At 45.4% G+C, this 20,308-nt stretch overlaps 1 protein-coding gene across 1 annotated transcript in view; it reads right to left on the reverse strand.

Annotated features, from left to right (window-relative positions):
• Positions 1 to 8,627: 8,627 nt before the first annotated feature.
• ST3GAL1 (ST3 beta-galactoside alpha-2,3-sialyltransferase 1) overlaps positions 8,628 to 20,308 on the reverse strand; it is an 80,564-nt gene continuing 68,883 nt past the window's right edge. Inside the window, exons 5-7 of the mRNA XM_055703955.1 lie at positions 15,455 to 15,500; positions 12,804 to 12,923; positions 8,628 to 11,013 (exon numbers count right to left, since the gene is read on the reverse strand). Coding sequence (XP_055559930.1) covers positions 10,840 to 11,013; positions 12,804 to 12,923; positions 15,455 to 15,500 — 340 coding nt within the window. The 3' untranslated portion in view covers positions 8,628 to 10,839. The remainder of the gene's footprint in view (positions 11,014 to 12,803; positions 12,924 to 15,454; positions 15,501 to 20,308) is intronic.

The raw sequence follows: 20,308 nt of genomic DNA on the forward strand, positions 1-20,308 counted from the left end.
CGCACCAGTACAGCCTGGGGTGACCTGCTGGGGGGCACCTCTGCAGAGAGGGACCTGGGAGTGCTGGGGGGCAGCAGGTTGCCCATGGGCCAGCAGTGTGCCCGTGGGGCCAAGAAGGCCAGTGGGACCCTGGGGTGCATGGGGATGAACATGGCCAGCAGGCTGAGGGAGGTGATTCTGCCCCTCTGCTCTGCCCTGGTGAGGCCGCATCTGGAGTGCTGTGCCCAGTGCTGGGCTCCCCAGTTCAAGAGAGGCAGGGAGCTACTGGAGAGGGTCCAGCAGTGGGCTGCAAAGATGGTGAGGGGGCTGGAGCATCTCCCTTCTGAGGAAAGGCTGAGAGAGCTGGGGCTGTTTAGCCCGGAGGAGACTGAGGGGGGATCTTATCAATGTCTACAAGTATCTTGAGGGTGAATGTGAAGAGGACGGGGCCAGGATCCTTCCAGTGGTGCCCAGTGACAGGACAAAGGGCAGTGAGCACAAGCTGCAACATAAGAAGTTCCATCTGACTATGAGGAAGAACTTCTTTATCTTGAAGGTGACAGGGCACTGGAACAGGCTGCATTGTGGAGTCTCCTTCTCTGGAGACATTCAAAACCTGCCTGGACACAGCTGTGCAGCCTGCTCTAGGTGAACGTACTTTAACAAGGGGAGGACTAGATGATCTCCAGAGGTCCCTTCTAACCCTGACCATTCTGTGGTTCTGTAACATTGAAGCCAGACAGTACTTCTCAGCATCCTTATACATTGCTTGTTGTAATTGCAGCAAAGAAAGCACAGGGTATACGTGCCGGCTAGGGACTAACTAGGCCCAAGTTGTGTCCTGGGATCACCCATACTGTTCAGTCCATAATCTGTTCCCTGGCACTCTTTTAGCTCAGGGCTCCTCATCTCCTCTCAGAGAATGCCCAGGCTTAGTCTGGGCCACAGCGTGAGCCAAGGGCTGGTCCCAAAAGACAATATAAATGAAGCCATCCAGTATTTTTAAGATACAGAGGCCTAGCTGTACAGGTATACTCCATGGTACACCTGTGCCCTCAGTCACAAGAATGGAACTTGACCTATTTTATTATATCCTATTTTTATGTGTCTATACCTACATATATAAACATCTCCCAAAACACGCCTACTCTCAAGTGCCTGCTGCCAGCTCACACTTTGCACTTTCCAGTGTTGCCTTCATGCCACCTCTGGGAACACAACATAAACATTCAGCTTTGTGTCATAAGAATCCCACTTTGATTGTGCTGCTGCCGTACTCTTATGTTATTTCACATACTTTTACTTAGAATATATATATATATATGGTTTAGTAATAATTATTTTTTAGGTCACAGGGCCAGTATTTGGGGCACACAAGAGATGAAGGGTTAGATGCTAAGCAGCACAAATATGGTCAGTCAGCTGGACAGAATTCATCCTCGGTGGTGTGGGTGAGACCACCTGCAGGAGATGATGTATGAGCAGCGCTGATATAGCCACAGGAATGAATAGTGGGTTATTCATGGAGAGATGTCTAGAATTGGTGAGTTGAGCCTTACTGTGCTTTCTGTTATCATGAAGGAAGCATTGGGCAAACAGCTCAGCCTTACTCTTGGAAACGCAGGTCAGCATGCTCACCACAGTGCATCCTAGCTGCCCATAAGTGTGAGTGTCCCAGGGCAGGAGTGTTCTCAGGTACACACTCAGTAAGGAAAAGCCCCATTACAAACCTTAGCGCATCCTTTTCCTAGCTGCTCTGGAATCTTGCTACTCATGGACTATGAGTAAGGATGAGCTACCACACCACTGAAAACAACTGAAAGCTGAGCAAAGCAATAGTGGCTAGAGCATCTGCAATCCAGGTGGTTAATTTTGCCCTGGGCTGCAGTCCTGCATCACTTGTGGTCAGTTGTGAGGATCTGGCCAATGACATGGGAGTTACTGGGCTTGGTGAAGGACCTCACACCCATCTCAGAGACGAGCAAAGAAGAATAACAAATAAAAACTCTTCAGCTTGAAATAAGTGGACTATGGAAGTGTTCAGCAGAAGAGGTGAGGTGGAACAAGTGTTCACTGTACATTGTGATTTCACAGTATTGAAAACCCAGGGGCCTAATGAAGTGTTCAGATAGGGAATTTAAGACTGAAGACAGTAGCTGTTCAAATAGCACAATTTTAAACAGTGGAGCTTAGTGTCACAGGCCCAGGAGAGGGTGCAGCATCACCATGCAGTTACTCAGGCTCGGCTCAAGCATCTCCTCCCACGAGGTGGGTTGGAGGCAGCTCTGCTCCCATGTCGGGGGATGATGGGTTATGCCGGTGTGCCCCAGCCACAGCTGTCCCCAGGCGTGGCCGGGATGGGTGTGCTTTCCCCCACAGTGGACGGGCGATGGGACTTGGTGTGGTTACGCAGCAGAGCCATCCTGGAGCCCAAGGCAGGAGCCAAAAGCCCAGGGTCCCTGCCCAGTGCTCTGCCAGGTGGGCCCCACTGGCCCCCATGGGACGCTTCCCTCTGCCTCAGCTCTGGGGCACAGCTGAGGCACGGGTATACACACTGCTGGCAGTCAGCAACCAGATGGGGGTTTTGCTTTCATTGAACGCAGCTAATTAATTTGCAGCATTGATTGCTTTTGACAATATATCTGCCCCTCATTTAACATTTGGTTACTACAGCTGAGAACAAGTAAATCCAAAATTACACAAGTTGATTATATTGGTAGCATAATATGCAAGTCCTGTTAGGAACAACCGAGTTGCCTTTGTGGTCCAGAAAGGACATTTTGATCTACTATAACTAAAGACTTTTACATCCCCAAATAATAAAAAAAAAAAATAAAATTGAGGGTTATCACAAAGCCAGGAGTTCCAAATATTTGTCTCTGGTAAGAGGATGAAGTTTTAGAGGAAGAAAAATTTTACTTTCTCTCTGAATCCCATCCCCCCCACCCCCCACCCCCAATAACGAGCGTTTTAAAGGGTCGGTACAAAAGACAGCACACACATGACTAGGACTGTTATCCTCTTTCAAAACAGGAAAACTGCAGGGATAACAGCACTGATGCAAACCCTTGGGGTGGGAATGAAGCCTCGCAGGACTTCCGCCTTCTAGTGCTGCCCTATCCCTTTCATGGCTGGTGGGCTTCTGCATTTACCTCTCATCCAGAGGCCAAAATAGATGGATGTAGCAAATAACTCCCGAGCCTTACAGCTGTGAAGACAGCAGTGGCAGCAGGGAACAAGCTCTGAGCCGGTGCTGTGGCACCTGCTGGCAGCGGAGCGCCGTGTGCCCCAGCAGCCCCGGGACACTCAAGGGCGCGGGGAAACAGCGCGCCCTAGTGGGGAAACCGCCGAAGTGTATGAGAAAACAAACGCACTGCGCGCTCCGTGCGGAAGCAGCTGTTCCTTTGTGTCTATCCAGTGTTGCTTGTCCCTGCCCTGTGCTTCTCCAGTCACTCGTTGCCCCTCATACCCATTAGCTCAGGGAGGGGACTCGTACCTTCCAGGCTGTCCCACCTGCTGTCATGCAGCTTGGGCTGATGGCTTTTTTGGGAACTAGAACTGGGGCCTCTCCCATCTGGCTTGCTGCGTGCGCTCGGCATATTGCACGTTTGCCTAAGCCAGTGCGGCAGGGCCAGTTCCAAGGGTGCAGGGAGGACAGCTGGGTCAGTGACAGTGATGGCGAGGTGCCCCCTAAACACAGTAATTAGAGGGCTCCTTCCCTCTCCCTTTCACTGTCACCCGGTGGAAAACTCCGTCTCCGTTAAGGAGAACTCATTAGTGGCAAACCGAAGACACTAATCAGACATTAGTTGTAACCATTAATGAAAAAGCTAATGAGGTGCTGAGATCCCCAGCACTGACTGAAATGAGTTAATCACATCTCGCTGCTCAGAGACCCATTAATCTGCGTGCATGCTGATGTGTCCCGTTCCTTTGCTTATTATAGGAAATAAAAACATTGTTCCAGCTTCGTTTACTTGTGTCTGCATGATCTCTTTGCTAAGCTGTAAAATCTAATGTAGCTGTGGGCTAGACTTGCAACTGGTGACAGGCAGCAAAGTCCCCTTGGCCCCCAAGAAGCCACCACAGAGAGGACCGTTGCTGGCGGAATGGCACATACCTTCAGGGAAGGAAGCGTTGTGCTGACCCGGGGAGGGAAGCAAACACCATGACATAGCCACATAAACCAGGGATTTCTCATCGCCCTTGCTGTTGGTTTAGAAGATTATTCCAGCTGCTAGAGTTACAAGAATTGAACTGCCACCAGTGCTCCTGGCTGCACTTCTGAAACAGCTCCTTGTTTTTTCAGTACGGATCATGTCATTTCTGCTAGGGGTGAGTAGTAACCTCACCTGATTCCAGTGCGTTATCTGTGGGATGGGTGAGTAACTGGAAACAACTAGTAACTGAGGTAGAGTAAATTTGACCTAAAGATTTATCTCAGGTGGTTTTGGTATTACCTGCTTTTAGACTTCAGGAAATGTCTTGGCACCCCTTCAATCCCTAGACTTCTTTAAGTCTCTGTTTTAGTCTGGCCAGAATGGAGTTAAATTTCTTCAAAGCAGCCCGTATAGTGCTGCTTTGGCTTGGTGGCTAAAACACGGTTGCTAACACACCAGAGTCTGGCTGTTGGTGAACAGTGTTTGCACAGTGTCAAGGCCTTCTCTGTTCCTTGGTCTGCCCTCCCTAGTGACTCTGCTGGGGTGAGCAGGAGGTTGGGAGGGCACACAGCCCGGACATCTGACCCGTCACCAAGAGGGTTATTCCAGCCCATGTAGTGTCAATCTTAGCGATAAACTGGGATGGAGGGAGAAGGAGATGGGGGATTGTCTTCCAAGGTGGAAGTTGCTCAAACACTGGCTGGGCAATGGTCTGCTGGTGGAAGGTGGTGGGTGCCTTCACATAGCCTGGTTTTTCTTCTTCCTTTACTAATTAAACTGTATTTTGACCCACGAGTTTTCTTGCTTTTGCTTTTGCTCCATCCCACAGAGGGGACCCAGGGGGCAAGTGGCTGGGTGGGTGCTTGGCTGTTGGCCAGGGTCCAATCACAACATGTGTTGCCCAAAGCCATCACCAGCCTAATTCACTCCTGGCTCACCAACTGTAGCGGACCAAACAAATGGTTAAAATGCTAGGTTTTTTTCCCCAGGTTTTCTAGAAGCTTTATTTTTATTTAGCTTGTCTTGACTTTTACTTCCGTTTATTTCTATTTCTTTACCCACCTATTCAAACCAAACCCTCAAATGACAGAACCTGTCAGCTAGCAGCAGAGCTCCCTACAGCCAATTCTTTGATGTCCCCAGTGATGACGCATCGCTCACAAGTTGCTCCCATGACTCTGCCTGTGACTCCACTGCTGCAGACAGAAGCTCGGTGCCTCATCAGCGTCTTGGGGAACTTGCTTACACATACCCACCCTCTGACATCTGAACGTGAGGATGTCTTACGCAAAATCCTCCAACACTCAAAGGAGAAAGAGGAGTGGAAATCACTCTTTCCCCTGTTTTCTGTTATACAAAACCCACTCAGCCATGTGCACAGGCTGAACACATGACGTGGCTGCAAACTGGGCATGCTTCAAAGCACAGCTTAAGTATGGCCAGTCCATCCAAACACCTGGCCTCAGACTATGGGCTTGGGCTGGTGGAACAATGCGCAGCTTCTCTGGATGGTGACAGCTCTTGGGGGCCAGCCCCAGGAAATCAAGGAGGGGGAACATAAAAATCCACATGGGGAGAAACCACTGTAAGGGGCTCCTTGATGTACCACTTGATTTGGAGGCTTGGTTGGGGCACCCTTGGAGGAACATCATGGTGCTGCAGGATGCAGCATTAGTGGCATAGGCCAGGAGGCTTTTGTTACTGATTTACTGTCTGGGTGGATGGGGAGGCAGTTGGTAGTTGCTGTGTGACTCTGGAGTCTCTGATTATGTGGAAAAAGTAACTGTTCTGGGAAATGTCCTGTCTTAGTAGGAGTGTTAATGTCACAGACACAAATTCCCATACGGACATATTTCTATTCTGCCAGCCAAAGGTTACCTTAGAAACTAAAGAGTAAAGCAACATGGTGAATTTCCTATAGGACAAAATTAAACTGAAAACATAGAGATATACCTCTGCATAAAAGTACCTAACCTTGGAGAACTTTTCACTGTGGGAACTGCATTTTATTTCACATTGCCTGAAGATAACAAAATTTAATGAGATCTGTTCCCTGAAAGTCTGTAGGAAAGACAAGTGAAAACAGAGATTTTTAAAGGTGGCAAGGGACTCTCTTGCCTTTTCATTTGTTGAGTTTAATTGCTATCCTGAATGTGAGCCATCAAAGGTACCCATGCCATGAACTGAAACCATATTGTTCCCCTGTGGGTACTTTCTTTCTTCATTTGATGCTATAAGCAAAGTCCTTTGTCCAACTCCTGTGGTTGGTCCATCTGTCTGGTTGTTGATGTTGTCGCTGCTCCATGTCTGACTGGTCTCAGGGGGTCTTCAGATTATAATTTTATGCAAATTACTTTCCTGACAAGATCATTTCAGATCTGGAAGCTGCATTTCAGTGTGCTTCTTCTGAGTGGACATGAAACAAAATGCAAAATTATTTTCAAGAGCAAGCTGTTCCCAAGTGTCATTTTGCATGGCTGAAGATGATAAAGGAGCATACGCTTCCCATTTTCTGTGCACGGTGGCAAGTATGAAGGTACAGAGCCACTGTGACAGTCTAGTTTGATAGCCATCCCAGGTTAGCACTCCTGCTTTCTCTGTTGGTAACAACCTTGTGAGCAGCCTGGTTGTAGAAACTCTGGGCAGAAAGCAGGCTTTGGGATCTGAAGTGACCTGGAGAGGATAGCTCTGCACAGTTCTGTGCCTCTGCTTCCCACTCATTTTCAACAGGCGTGTTGCTGGCTGGGCTGCATCCATTAACAGTGGTTAGTATCTTACTGGTGCAGCATGTCTAGAGCCTGGGTTGAAAAGCAAAGCGTGAAAGAGCTCTGAAGAACTTGGTGCTCTGAAGATGCCACTAGTAAGCAGCTCTTACTATGACCATCAGACCATTGCCTATATCTGAACGGGAGGGAGCTTCCTGAGGTGCCCAGTGATGACTTCTTGAGTTTCTACCCCTAAGCAGCCAGGGTGGTTGCATTTCAACGGGCAGCTTGCATCGCTGCTAGGCCGTCTACCCTACTCACTCCCTTACGCAATGAACTGAAATGGTGCACAAGGAAACTGAGCAGCTTATGAGGTCCACAGGAGTCTTCTTCCTGTGCAAAGCCATGGTCATGCAGATGAAATGCTGTGGCATGCCGAAGTGATACCTGATCAAAGATGTCCATTTCCTAGATGGGGTTCTTCTAAGGGACAGCCTCAGCCAATTCATGGCTGAAGTGGTTGTGTGATCACAGCAGCTGAATTAGGCCCTTAAAATAGGGACCTGGCGTGGATCCTCAGCATCTCTCCTATGAAGGCAGCCAGGTCTGACAGTCCCAGAGAACAGGTGAGCTGAATCTCTTCCCAAGTCACTGATTTCTGGGTCTGCCTTAATTTCCCTTATGTGTCACCTAGATTGAGCATAGATCCGTCAGGAGACCACAGGCATATAAGGGTTAAGTCTTTTCTCCAGAGAGGCCTAGAGCTGCCTTAAGCTGAGCAGTGTGATGCCCACAAACTTTCCAGCAGCCTGGAGCCTGAGGGATGGGTGGGAGGAAACTGGAATAAGGCTCTTATGTGTTATTATGTGTTACTACACTGTTATGTGACAGATGAGGTTCTAGGAGACAATGGAAATATTGTGATAAGAAGAAGTGTGCACAGAGAGGAACACCTTTGATTTGATTGCAATAAAAAATTTATTTTGATTCATATCATACTGAAAAATTAATAAATAAAATGTCAAAGAATGATTGAGTGAGACTCCCCACCATCAGAGAAAAAAATTTAAATTTATAATTGATCACTTAGTCAAAGCAAAATAGGAAGAAAATCTGGTCATAGGAGGAAAAAAGTGCTCAGGAGATTTGGCTTTGGTAAAAAACATAACACACCCAAGGAGTCCTTCAGAGACTTTGCAGTGGTGGCAAATACAGTCCAAGAGTTTGAAGCCTTGACATGTTGCTAAATGTTTTGCTTTGTTGTTCTTCTTAACAAAATAAACCCACAAAGTTTCTAGCAGGAACACAGACAGTCTTCAACATTGGCAGTGGGAATTAATTCTTCTCTCAGTATCATCTGTTGGTTTCTCCTTATTCTGAAGGCATTTGAAAGAGCAGCAAAATTGCAGAGAAACTGAGACCAAGATCTAACACAACAGTCAGTTGCCTAAAGGGCTTTAGAAAAAGTTCCTCTGGAATAGAAATGTGATGGTACAGACTATCCCTTATTCTGCAGGTGGAGATGTCCACTCTCTGCTCTCCTCATACTCTGAAAAATAGATGTCAGTGGGGCACAGTTACTGCTTGCTGTCGGCAAGAAAATTAAATGGGAATTGCAGCTTCTTCCATGCTGAGGACACTAAGTCTATCCACAATAGTACGCACCATGATGTTTCATATGTGCTGGCAGAGGCAGAATATTCAGGGGAAAACTGGAAATTTAATTTGGACAGATTTGGACAGCTAAAGGAAACTTTCAGAACAACACAGGCTAGAAGATAGCTGATTTTTTTTTTACCACTTTCTGTGTTCCCAAACTGCCACCTGTTGTTAAAAAAAAAATATCAATGGGATTTGGGTACCAAACCACCATGATTTTTCTTCCAAGTCTTTCTAAAAATGACTGGAACAGCAATGAAGTATGTCTGAATTACTGACTTCTGTCTATGAGAAAAAAAAAATTAAAATATTTGAAGCTCACGATGAAAAAAGTATCTCTGAAATCGAGCCACAGGGTGAAGATACCATCAGGGTCTTCCATGGAGTCTTTTTCCTCTTAAAGTTGCTTTGCTTGTATTACTGTGATATCTCACCAGAAGCATATCGATTAACAACAATTTAAACGGTGGGAATGCTTAAAACAAACAAACAAACAAACAAACAAACAGATATGGTCCAGGTAGAAATGTTTCATTCTTTACAAAGGGCACGTTGAAGACAGTAAGCCCATTGAATGTGTGACATGCAGGTGAGTTCTGCTGGCCACCACGCCAGGCAGGGCTTCTTGGCATGAGGATCATGAACAGGTCTCAGCACGATGATTTGAAAATCCTGCCCTGTCCATACAGCTGAACTGAGGGGTCATGCATGCAGAGCAAAGGGAGCTCAGGTCAATTAAAAATGAAATGAGCCATTTTTTCCTAGCCTGATCTAAAGTCCGTTGAAGTCTGTGGCAAGAACTCCATTGGCTTTACCAGAGCTGAAAACAGGTCAATATTCCATTAATCCTGTTCTCATGATATCGGGAAGAAAAAAACACCGTTCTCCATTCTTCACTACTTGAACTTTTTTCTTGGATTCATACTTTATCTGTCCTTGAGGATTAAATATGTTGATTCCAGAAAAAAAATCTGTGGATATAAAACTTCCACTGTCACTTCCCTCCTCTTGCTGCCTAGCAGTACAGACATTAATTCACTCATTCCTCCAGAGAGGCACATAATTTTGAAGTCTGGCTTACACTGTAGGATCAGCTTGCGTAGATTGGCTCCTTGTAGGTGCTGATACAGGGCAAAAGATTCCTACTGTATTACTAGCTGATATCCCAACCCATGATATTTCTTCCATTTCAAATAGGGACCTTGTAAAGAGATACCACTTTCTAAATCTGTAAAAAAATAAGAAGAAAAGTTTCCTTGGATCTTTCGGATATTTTCCCATTAAAAAAAAAAAAAAAAAAAAAGGTAAAAGCTACCTTTAAAAATTAGTCTCATTTGTGTCTGCTCAAAAGCAATATAGGAGCTGTTATTATTGGTTTTGACTATAAAAGTATACCACACGGAGGCTAAACTTTGGTTAATTTTCCCCCCTTTTATAAAAAAGTTTAATTTAGGGTTTGTCATCTTAAAAAAAAATCACGTGTTGCACAATTATAAAAGGCACATATAAACGGCTGAAAGCAAAAAGTCCACTTTCCATCCTTAAACAGATTAAATAAAAATGAGCATTCCAGAGTATTTTCAAAAAAAAAAAAAAAAAGAAAGAAGTAAGAATTATATATAACCAAACAAGACAAACAAACAAGTGGCTGAAAAGGCCATTTTTTTGCTGGAGTTTTCAGTATTGTTTTCTCTCTCATTATGGCTGCATAGGAAGCAATATTAAATAATATATGATCAGAGATGATTTCATCTGTATTTTCTAGATACTATCAATGCAGAATGAGGCGATGTTTGAAATATTTACTACTCCAGGCAACTTCATCCTGTTTTTCCTTAATACAGCATGAAACTAGAAGTAATAGAGGAAACAGAAGAGACAGTTCAAAAAGAACTGCAGAAGTGAATACATTTCTTTGAGGTAATCCTTACTATGATGTTCACAGCTGCCCTAGTGGGTCTCAAGTACCAGAAGTTGTTTTCACTCTTCTTCAAGGACCTCCTGCCTTACTTGAGGAAAGAATGGAGACACAAACAGCAGCTCCTGTGCCCAGGTTTCCCCTAATTGCAACAGGCAGGTCCTTCATCAGTAATTCAAGAATCAAGCCATAGAGCCTAAGAAGAGATTCATTTATTCCCACAGCTGTTTGGTAGTTCCCAGCTATCGGTAGATAGGAAATCACGTGCAGCGTGGAAGCCAGTCCTCAGCCAAGCTCCCAGCAGTGAGACACTCCGAACCCACGCATTCAAACCTGGCTGGTGCCCAGATCATCCTCACTGAGCTTTGTTCTGCTGCATGTTGGAAATTGCAGCCCCCGCTTCTCGCTGTGGCCAGGGTCATCTGCCCTTGAAAAAATTTATTTTTTCAATGGAGGCAAGAGTCAACGTTACATTGAATTCAAAATCTCCATCGTGGACACCTGTCTTCCGGAAAGCCCCAGCTGAAGCGTTGTTTTCCCAGTAATGATGCCAGTGTCCTTTGCTGTCTGCTCCAAACCCGTACACGTTCACCTAGGAAGTGAGAGTGAACTAGTGTTACGGCCCAGAAAGCAATTGGTCTTAATCTAAAATGCTGAAGAAACTCTCTTGATTCTCAGTTTATCTATAAGCAGTGGCACTTGAGGACCTTGGTGGTGTGCCAAGCTGTTCTGCACGAGATAATGCAACCGCAGAATAACAGCCCAAGGCCTGCTCAAGAAACATTGCATCCTAAGCTATGCTGAGAGCACCACCAGACCTGAAAAAGAAATTTCTATCCGTGAATTCTTGTTCAGCAATATGAAAACCACATTCCTGTCCCCTAAGCATGATGTTTGACCTCAGAAGGTCAGTGGCTTGGGATGAGTATCTCTCTTCAGCTGATCAAGGCCACAGAGAGTGGGAAAAATTTGGTTTTGCTCCTAGTCTTCCAAATGATAACCCGTATCAATCCCCACATATATGACATTTGCAGTCCTTTCAGAGACAGATGGATATCATGTTCTTCGTGTGTGCATGCCTACAGCCTTTCCTCTCCCAAAGGCTCGTTCATCGATGCCAATGCCTATCTTCTCTGATGGTAGAAGCCCAAACATCACAGTTGATTTATTTAAACTGAGTGGCAATATGGCTGAGTTTGAATGGGTCATTGCCCACAAAACAAGCACCCTAAGTCACCCAAACCTGGACTCACCGAAATATGAGTTGTTTAAAATTATTTTTGGCAATGTCAGAGCCTTGCTTATTGCCTGCTTAGCAGACCTGCCCGTCCTATCTGCCTTGACTATGGAACAGTTTCTGCCAGCATAATTAGGAATATTTCCATCAGCTTTCCAAGCAACACAGGCCTAGGTGACAAAAGCTCTCTTTCATCAGCAGATCTGTGTCCAGGCCAGGGCTTTTGTCAGCATAATGATTTTTATCCCCCACGCTGACAGTCCCACGGTTGCAGGATTCTGTAGAGTGACTTGGCCTTACACTAACTAGCTAAGTCCCCAGTCACCTAGGTGCCCCTCATATCACCCAAGCCAGGGAATTTCCTCAAGTACAGGAGCAGAGACATTTACCATAATTTACTGTATAAACCCACAATCTTGGGTTGGAAAATACTGCATTTCCCAATTCGGCTTATGTAAGAGCTGGTGATCAAAGTTCTTCAGGTGGGATTATGTTTAAGATTTAGATATCCAAGTGGAGGTACCTGAGCATCCATTACAGTCAGTGGCAATTCAGGCAGCACAGACACTGGAAAACAGCTCCCCTGATGTCCTGCCAGGAGGTTTGCTGTCTGAATCGGCCTCTTGGCTCCACTGATGAGACAGATAAGACCTCAATGCAGTTGCCCAAATGTAAGTGTCATTTTCAGTGTCCTTGAGTACTCAGTACAGGCAGGTGTCACACAAGGCCAAGAGATTCATGTTTTTCTGACCTGGCAGCTGGAGGCAGGGGGCAGGCTCAGGGGGCTCTTGGTGCCATAACAGCGAGACAAAATCTAACTGGGACTTCCACTAACAAGACGGGCACAGACACCATCCATATTCAGATGTCTTTTGATATCAAGTGGAATGCCACTATTTATGTTTAATTGTATTCCTCTGGAATGCATCTTAAACCCTACCACTTGCTGACATGAAAAAAGTCCATCACTGCCAGCTGAGCATATCTGCATGACTGAGGAGCCTGTACCTATTTGAAAAGCAAACGGCAGAGACAGTGGAGAGGGGGAAATAAAGGGCGAGTGAGAGGCCAGGGCATATTCCTGGCACTTCTGTGTGAAATGTCCTGATTTTTTATCCATATATGTAACCACAGCCAGACTTTACCTCGTCGCATACGTGGAGTGCAAACACCAAAGACAGAAGGCCTGTGGAGGGGTATCTCCCATGATGCTGGAGCCAGTTTTCATAGACATATTTCATAAAAGCTGGATTATAAACCAGGATCTAAGCAGAATCAGAGAAAGACTCATTAGTGAAATACCCTGGAAAAAAACAATGGTAGCGTGTTATCGCTAAAGAACACTGGCATGGGGCAGGGGGGAGAAAGGAATAACAGCTATTCCCTGAGGGCAGGTGAAAGGGAAAAATGAAGTCCCATACCTAAAGTGCATTCAGGAATGTTACCCATGTGTAATTACACATGCATAATCCTCCATTGCTCTTGATACCCTACCTGCTCACACCAACGTAAAACCTAGGTGACTCCTACTGGAACCAGTGGGTATGAAATGGCACAAGTGAGAAGAAAATTAGGCATTCAGCTCTTCCTGTGGCGTCCTGCTAAGAGAGCAGGCTGTGGGGAGCTGGAGGCCTGGGCAAGGCAAGCGTAAGATGCCATGCCAGATTTCATAGCATCATAGAATCATTTAGGTTGGAAAAGACCCTTAAGATCATTGAGGTCGACTGTAATTTGGATGGGAACATAGGAGCAACCGCATCTTCTGCAAAATACGCCAGCCGTGTTTGGTATGCCTATAGGTACAGGTCTAAGGAGACCAGGGGTCAGGTGTACGCTGTCAGGAAGCCCATCAGGTTTCATCAGCTGCATTTCTCCTGTTTCTCAAACATGCTGTTTTTCTGTGCTTTTTTTACAAGACATAAATTTCACTTGGTTATCTCCAGGGGAAATTAAGAGGCAATCTAATGGAGTCAGAGCACTTAAGATCAGGCCTGAGTGTACAGTAAATCCAGAGTGGTAGGAGCCCTTGGTTTCAGCCCCCTCCCCTGAATGAAGCAAAGAGAGGCTTTTCCCTCCATGCTGCGTTTGTAATTAGAGTGACAGTGTTCCAGTGCTATCTGGTTAGCTGCAGGGATTTTCCTTTTTACAAAGCCAGAGGTTAATTGCTGCTATTGTATCGGCGTGTAATCACGTCTCACAGGGTGTTGGGCATTGCATGGTGTGGGAAGCAATACAAGCTTCTCATTGACCTGCTGGGGAAGCTGCTGCATCATGCCGGTCGTACCCTGGGCTGGTGCTACTCAACTGTGACATAAGTTTTTTAACAACCTGCCCTAGTGCTTCTCACAAGGGTTTGCAGAGGTTATTGTGTTCCTCACCACAGGCAGGGATGAGCCAAGTGATTATTTCATGCTCCCTAGAGTTCCATGGTTTGAAGCACAGGGATATAAACCGACGCTGGTTAAAGGTCTCACCTGAAGCCTTAGGCAAAACCTGGCCTCCGGGATGAAGGCATGTGCTTGAATCTGTAATTTTAATACTCTGGGGCTAAGGCCATTTTTTACCGGCCCTTGAGACATTAGGAGCCTCAGCTCCTTTGAAAATGAGCCTCTCGAAAGGCTGAGAGAATGAGACTTTTATTTTGCTGGTAGATCTGTGGAAGAGGAAATAATTTTCCTCTCCCTACGTAGCCTGCCTTGGTTAAGTCCTCAAACCATGCAGCTACAGCAACAAAAGTTTTTGCATGGTGGCTACAGGTCCAACACGGGAATGACCCTTCTGCCCCGTGGAAAATCCTGCCTCCAGCAGTAGGGAATCTATTAAACTGCAGCAGGCTTGGGCAATGAGTCTGTGTGCGTGGGATGGACTCTCTTCTGATCACTCTAGGGTGGGCACCAGGTTTGTCCATGCTTCCTCAGTGTTTTCAGAGAAGTGAAGTCCCCTGACTATTGCTTTCTACACATCCACACTATGAAATAAAATGTGTCAGACGTGTCTCGTTAGACTTGAGGCAAGTGGCATGGCACAGATCCTGTCCGCATTGCTCAGTTCTGTCCCTGTGCAACACAGGGTCTGTTCCCTGGACTGTGCTATCCCCCAAACCTTGCTTGAACATTGCCTAGGAGAGCATTAATACACCTGGGACAAAACCAGCATGAACTTGGCCTGAGCCCAGTCTCCAAGCATGTTTAATTGGGTACAGATATTTATTACAGCTGTGGGCTAACAGCCTTCCCCACGAGCCACTGACACCATCGTGAATTCTTCACTGACTTGAAAACACACAGCTTTATTTGTTCAGAGTTCACTTAGCTCCTTATTACAAGGAACTGATGCAGGAGTGAGAAACACCTTTGGTGTTCAAATAGTCAAATGATTTGAAAAAAAAAAAACTCCAGAGGCTCTCCACAGCTCAAGGTGTTATTACATACCAATGACTGCAGTGGGTGGGAAGAGAGCAATTGCTGTGGAGGGAGAGCACCTGGCCAACAGTGCACCCTTAAATCTCCCTGAGCAGTACCAGAGGAAGAAACGCAACCTTCAGAACAGCGGTAATGCAATGGCATGGTCACAGGAGCAGGCTCTTTCTAACCTCAGTTATCTAGTGGTTGATCTATGGCCTGAATGGCACACAGGAGCTAAACCTTCAGCTTAGCTGAGCCTTGTACAGTATGTGTATTTTGGTTGCAGTTTTTATGAATGTCAAGGGGTTCCTTGGATACTTGCAGTCTCACAAAGAACGCAAAAGACCTAGAAGTGGATTAGCAGAACAAATTCAGAAACCAGCATTACTCACCTTTTCTTTTTTGACTTTGATTTTCCGTGGAACTGGAACATACGTGCTGTTAAAAGGAAAAAAAACACCACAAAACCAACAACTAAACAAAAACCACGAAAATTAATAAAAGCCCAAGATATTAACATTTTCACGTATTTCCAAAGAAAGAAATAATATTTTTCATCTACAGTAATAAATTCAAATTATTGGAAAGTAATAAATGCAAGTAGTTTTTGGAAAATGAGGCTGCAATTAAGTAATACAGCATGAAAACCTAGCTGTCATTGAAGCAAGTTCATAGGAAGCCGTGAGATTCTAAAATTTTACAAGTTAATTACTGACAATAGGACACAACAGATGTAGTTGACAATATTGACAGCAGAGTCAATATTACGTGGAGCCTATGACTTCTAATCCTTGGATCATGACTGTTGCAGTCTTTGCACTTTGACGGCAGGAAGGGCTTTCTGTTTAACTTCATGGCAGAAAAACCTTCTCCCAACAGGGTGAGACTTTTCCCCTCCTAATACTCGTAGCTACTGCATGATTTTCAGGGTAGGTGGTAGCAGAGTTCATAAGTTCTGTGCTTGTGTGTAACTTGGGCATTCCCAATACACAGCTCCTCAGCAGCAAGCCATTCCCCTCCTCCCCAGGGGGATGCTGAAGGCTTCCTACAGTTCCCAGCATAAAACTTCCATGTCATACCTTATGACTGGGTCAAAATCACGAGTCATGTCTTGAAAACAAAAAAATCTTTTCTTCCCCATGTCTCATGCATAGTGATTGCTGGCATTGCACAGATCATCATGAGTGCTGTAAAAAAAATATCTCCCTGGGTTTGTTTCAAGTGAAAAAATTCTGGTGAACTGGCCTCATAATTGGAACATATCCCAAAATATACCCTGCAAACTTTTAGATGGTTGTGGTAAATCGCCAAAGCCTTCCATTACCTCAATCTAAATGTTTGCACTTGATTTTTGTTAACAATAAGGTTCCTGTCATTAAGGCTTTGTTTCTTTTTGAACCATGGATCATCAGCACTTTGAAACATTAGTCTCAGTCTTCCCAAACCAGTGATGACCTGGCAATGTCCTCATCTCCGTATGTACTTCTGGGCATCCCTGACCTGTGATACCTGCTCTGGGCTGGATGCAGTGGGAGAGGTGTCTGGTGGGCTCCAGACCTCCTGAGAGGTGAGACAAGGTGTTAATGGGGAAAAGGGCACCCATGCAGACTTCTTAATCTGCTGTCAGCAAATCTGCACTTGGATCTGCTTCCCACACCTGACCTTGATCAGCTAAGTCAGCAGAAGTAGGCTTTGTGATCCCATGTGATCCCATGTCCTTTTTGTGGTTATGAAGACAAAAAAGGGCTTCTTTGCTAGTAAAATTTCCTCATTATTATATAAGAAATAGCCAACACTTTCCAAAAAGGTGATGTGGAGGAAACAAGACAGGATAGCTAGGTACAGTAGAAGACCAAAGACAACAGTATGCAATGTTCAAGACAGTATTTGCAGACAGCTCTGATCCAACCAGGAGTCTACTGTAGTTCTTGTCAGATGACACGTTAGTCATTTTAATCATGGGACATCTCATTTTTTCGGAAGCAATATCCAAGCCCTGCTGCCACTTGGCTGCAGAATTTCATATAACCACATGGAAAGTATTGGCACGCTGATTAAGACCAAATGGAGACCTATGCTGTTATAGTCATGTAAAACCTGGGCTGCATAGCAGCAAGGGAGCCAGTAAGTACCACACAGGAGCGGGACAGAGTGAAGCCTATGATGAAGGTGGCTACAGGTGGAATACATGTAATTTGGAAAACATCTTCTATGAGCCACTTTGCAGGGCTCTAGTGAAGCCTGTCATCATTACTGGCCACCTCGTACGGTGTATTTACTGTAGCCTTGAGCAAGGTGGAAGATATGAAACATTTTAAGAAAAACAAAAATTGCTTTTTCCCAAACCAAGCAGAGGTACATAGAGCTTTTTTCATTATGGAGATTCCTAAAACACTTGCAGAAGGCAAGTTAAGGCAACTAGGCTAAATATATGACTGACAAGGGCCTGAAGGTTTTCTATCCCAGAAGGCTTTTCTTGGCTTTTCTGGGATAATGCTCAGTCTTAGAGAGCCACTTTGAAATGGGACATCCATCAGTCAAACTGGATGTTTGAGACAATCATTCACTTATCAATTCAATCTAATATTAAGGACATCTGCAGTGTGGCTTTTGTTTTAAACCATTAAAATGGTTTGAATTACAATACTTCTGGGAGAAGAACATGAATAATTCACAAGTTTTGAGTCCTGTGTAAAAATCTAAACAATACAGGCTGCTTATCTTTTTAACTATGAGTGCACTTAGATTCTTCTTAATCTAACCTCAATTGGTACTGTGCAGCCTGTGCACAGGGCACGGTGGCCATGCAGGTCAGGGTAAGCAGGTAAGTATTTCTTCTCTTCTAAAATACCATATTTCTGATGGGTTTTATTTTTATTTCATGTCTTCTCCCCTTTACAAATACACAGTCAACAATTTCCTTAAACACTGTATCTGACAGTGAATGTTTAATGTGTGCTTATAGGTTTATTCCACTATCATATTACATATATTGTTGTGATTTCTGTGCTTATGATGTTCCAGTTTTATTATTCCAGCAGGTACCAGCTTATCAATTATGTAATTTCCCTGCTTTCAGTATGGCAAAAATCTTAAAATATTGGTATTTCTTCCATGTGGTTAAATACTTACACACTAATTTATACCAGATGTTTACCAAGCCCGTGTATACAAACTAATCATAAATAGATAATATATCCTGTACTTTATTAAGTGAAGATATTTTTCTTTTCATGTGCTGTGATTGCCTTGTAATCAACCGGTTACATGTTCCTGATAGGCTGAGGGCTCACCCAACTTGCAGTGCAGACCTCAGACCACAGGAAGTGCCTGGACCTTTCTCCTGGGGCAGACCTACCTGAAAAAGGTGTGCCTACATGGAGGATGTCCTGCAGCAGGTAGCTGAGCTGCAGGAGGTGGTGAGAAGGCTGAGTAACATCAGGGAAGGCTGAGAAGGAGCTAGATAGCTGGTTCCGAGTGCAGTGGACCCAAACAGCCCAAACCTCCCCCACGGCACAGAAGGGAGAGGGGGCAGTAATGCAGAAGAATGGAAGCTTGCAATGGCAAGGACCTGCAGGAGGAAGACACTTTCCCCAAATTTCAACCAGCCTGGTATTTGTTGAAGGGACAACACAGAAGGGCATAAGCAATCCAGGAAGTTTCTGGAATGCATTGATGGTAACTTCCTTCTCCAAGTAATAGAGGAGCCAACGAGGAGAGGTGCCATGCTGGATCTTGTTCTCACCAACAAGGAAGGGTTGGTGGGGAATGTGAAACTCCAGGACAGCCTTGGCTGCAGTCACTGTGAAATGGTGGAGTTCAAGATCCTTAGGGAAGTGAGGAGGGCGCACAGCAAGCTCGCTACCCTGGACTTCGGGAGATCAGACTTCGGCTTCTTCAGGGATCTACTTGGTAGAGTATCATGGGATAAAGCCCTGGAGGGAAGAGGGGCCCAAGAAAACTAGTTAATACTAATTTGCAATAGTTTGGCTTTTTTTTCACCCACACTTGTGTCTACATTGGAGAGACATGGATTTGACAGGTGGACCACTTTGTGGATAAGAAATTGGCTGGATGGTCACTCTGAAATTATTGCAGTCAATGGCTTGATGTCCAACTGGCAGAGAATGGGTTGAGAGCAGCCCTGAGGAGAAGGACTTGGGCGTATTGGTTGACAAGAAGCTCAACATGGCCTGGCAATGTGCCCCTGTGGCCCAGAAAGCCAACCATGTCCTGGGCTGCATCAAAAGTGTGACCAGCAGGTTAGAAGGATAACTCCCCCTCTGCTCTCATGAGACCCCACCTGGAACACTGTGCTCAGCTCTGGGGTCCACAGCATAAGGAGGAGATGGACCTGTTGGAATGAGTCCAGAGAAGGGCCACGAAGGTGATCAGAGGGCTGGAGCCCCTCTCCTGTGAAGACAGGCTGAGAGAGCTGGGGTTGTTCAGCCTGGAGAAGAGCAGGCTCCAGGGAGACCTTAGAGCAGCTCCCAGTACCTAAAGGGGGCTACAAGAAAGCTGCAGGGGGACTTTACAAGGGCACATGGTGGTAGGACAAGGGGGAAAGGCTTTAAATGGAAAGAGGACAGATTTAGATTAGATATAAGGAAGAAATTCTTCACTATGAGGGTGGTGAGACACTGGCCCAGGCTGCCCAGAGCAGCTGTGGGTGCCCCATCCCTGGAAGTGTTCAAGGCCAGGTTGGACGGGGCTTGGAGCAACCTGGTCTGGTGGAAGATGTCCCTGCCCATGGCAGGAGGGTTGGAATGAGATGATCTTTAAGGTCCCTTCCAATCCAAACTGTTCTATGATTCTATGAACTTTACCACTGCAGCCCACTTGCTGGCACTTCTGAAGGTAAATACTCGCCAAAAAATAGTGAACCGCTTTGCAATCTGGATGCAGAGCAGTGACAGCGATACAAACACAGATGGGTGATGATGGCAGTAACTGGTCCTTTGTGGGCTCCTTTTCCGAGCACAGGCACAGATATAACAAAGATGCCGCAAGGGGCTTCATTCAAAGTCCATTGAAGGCAGCTGGGAGCTTTCCATTGCTTCTCATAGGACTTGAATCCAAGCTGAAGGGCAGAGGTTCTCAACCTTTTTTATCAAAACAACTTCTAAAAGAAAAAAAAAAAAGCCTTGCGAAAAAGGTGATTATTTTTAGCCAGTTTTCTAAGTGGGCTGATTTTTTCCAGGTACAAGAGTGTCCTGAAGATGATTTTTTTTAAAGACAACTTATAA

Source organism: Falco cherrug, chromosome 3 (assembly GCF_023634085.1).
Source record: "Falco cherrug isolate bFalChe1 chromosome 3, bFalChe1.pri, whole genome shotgun sequence".
NCBI classification, from domain to species: Eukaryota; Metazoa; Chordata; class Aves; order Falconiformes; family Falconidae; genus Falco; species Falco cherrug.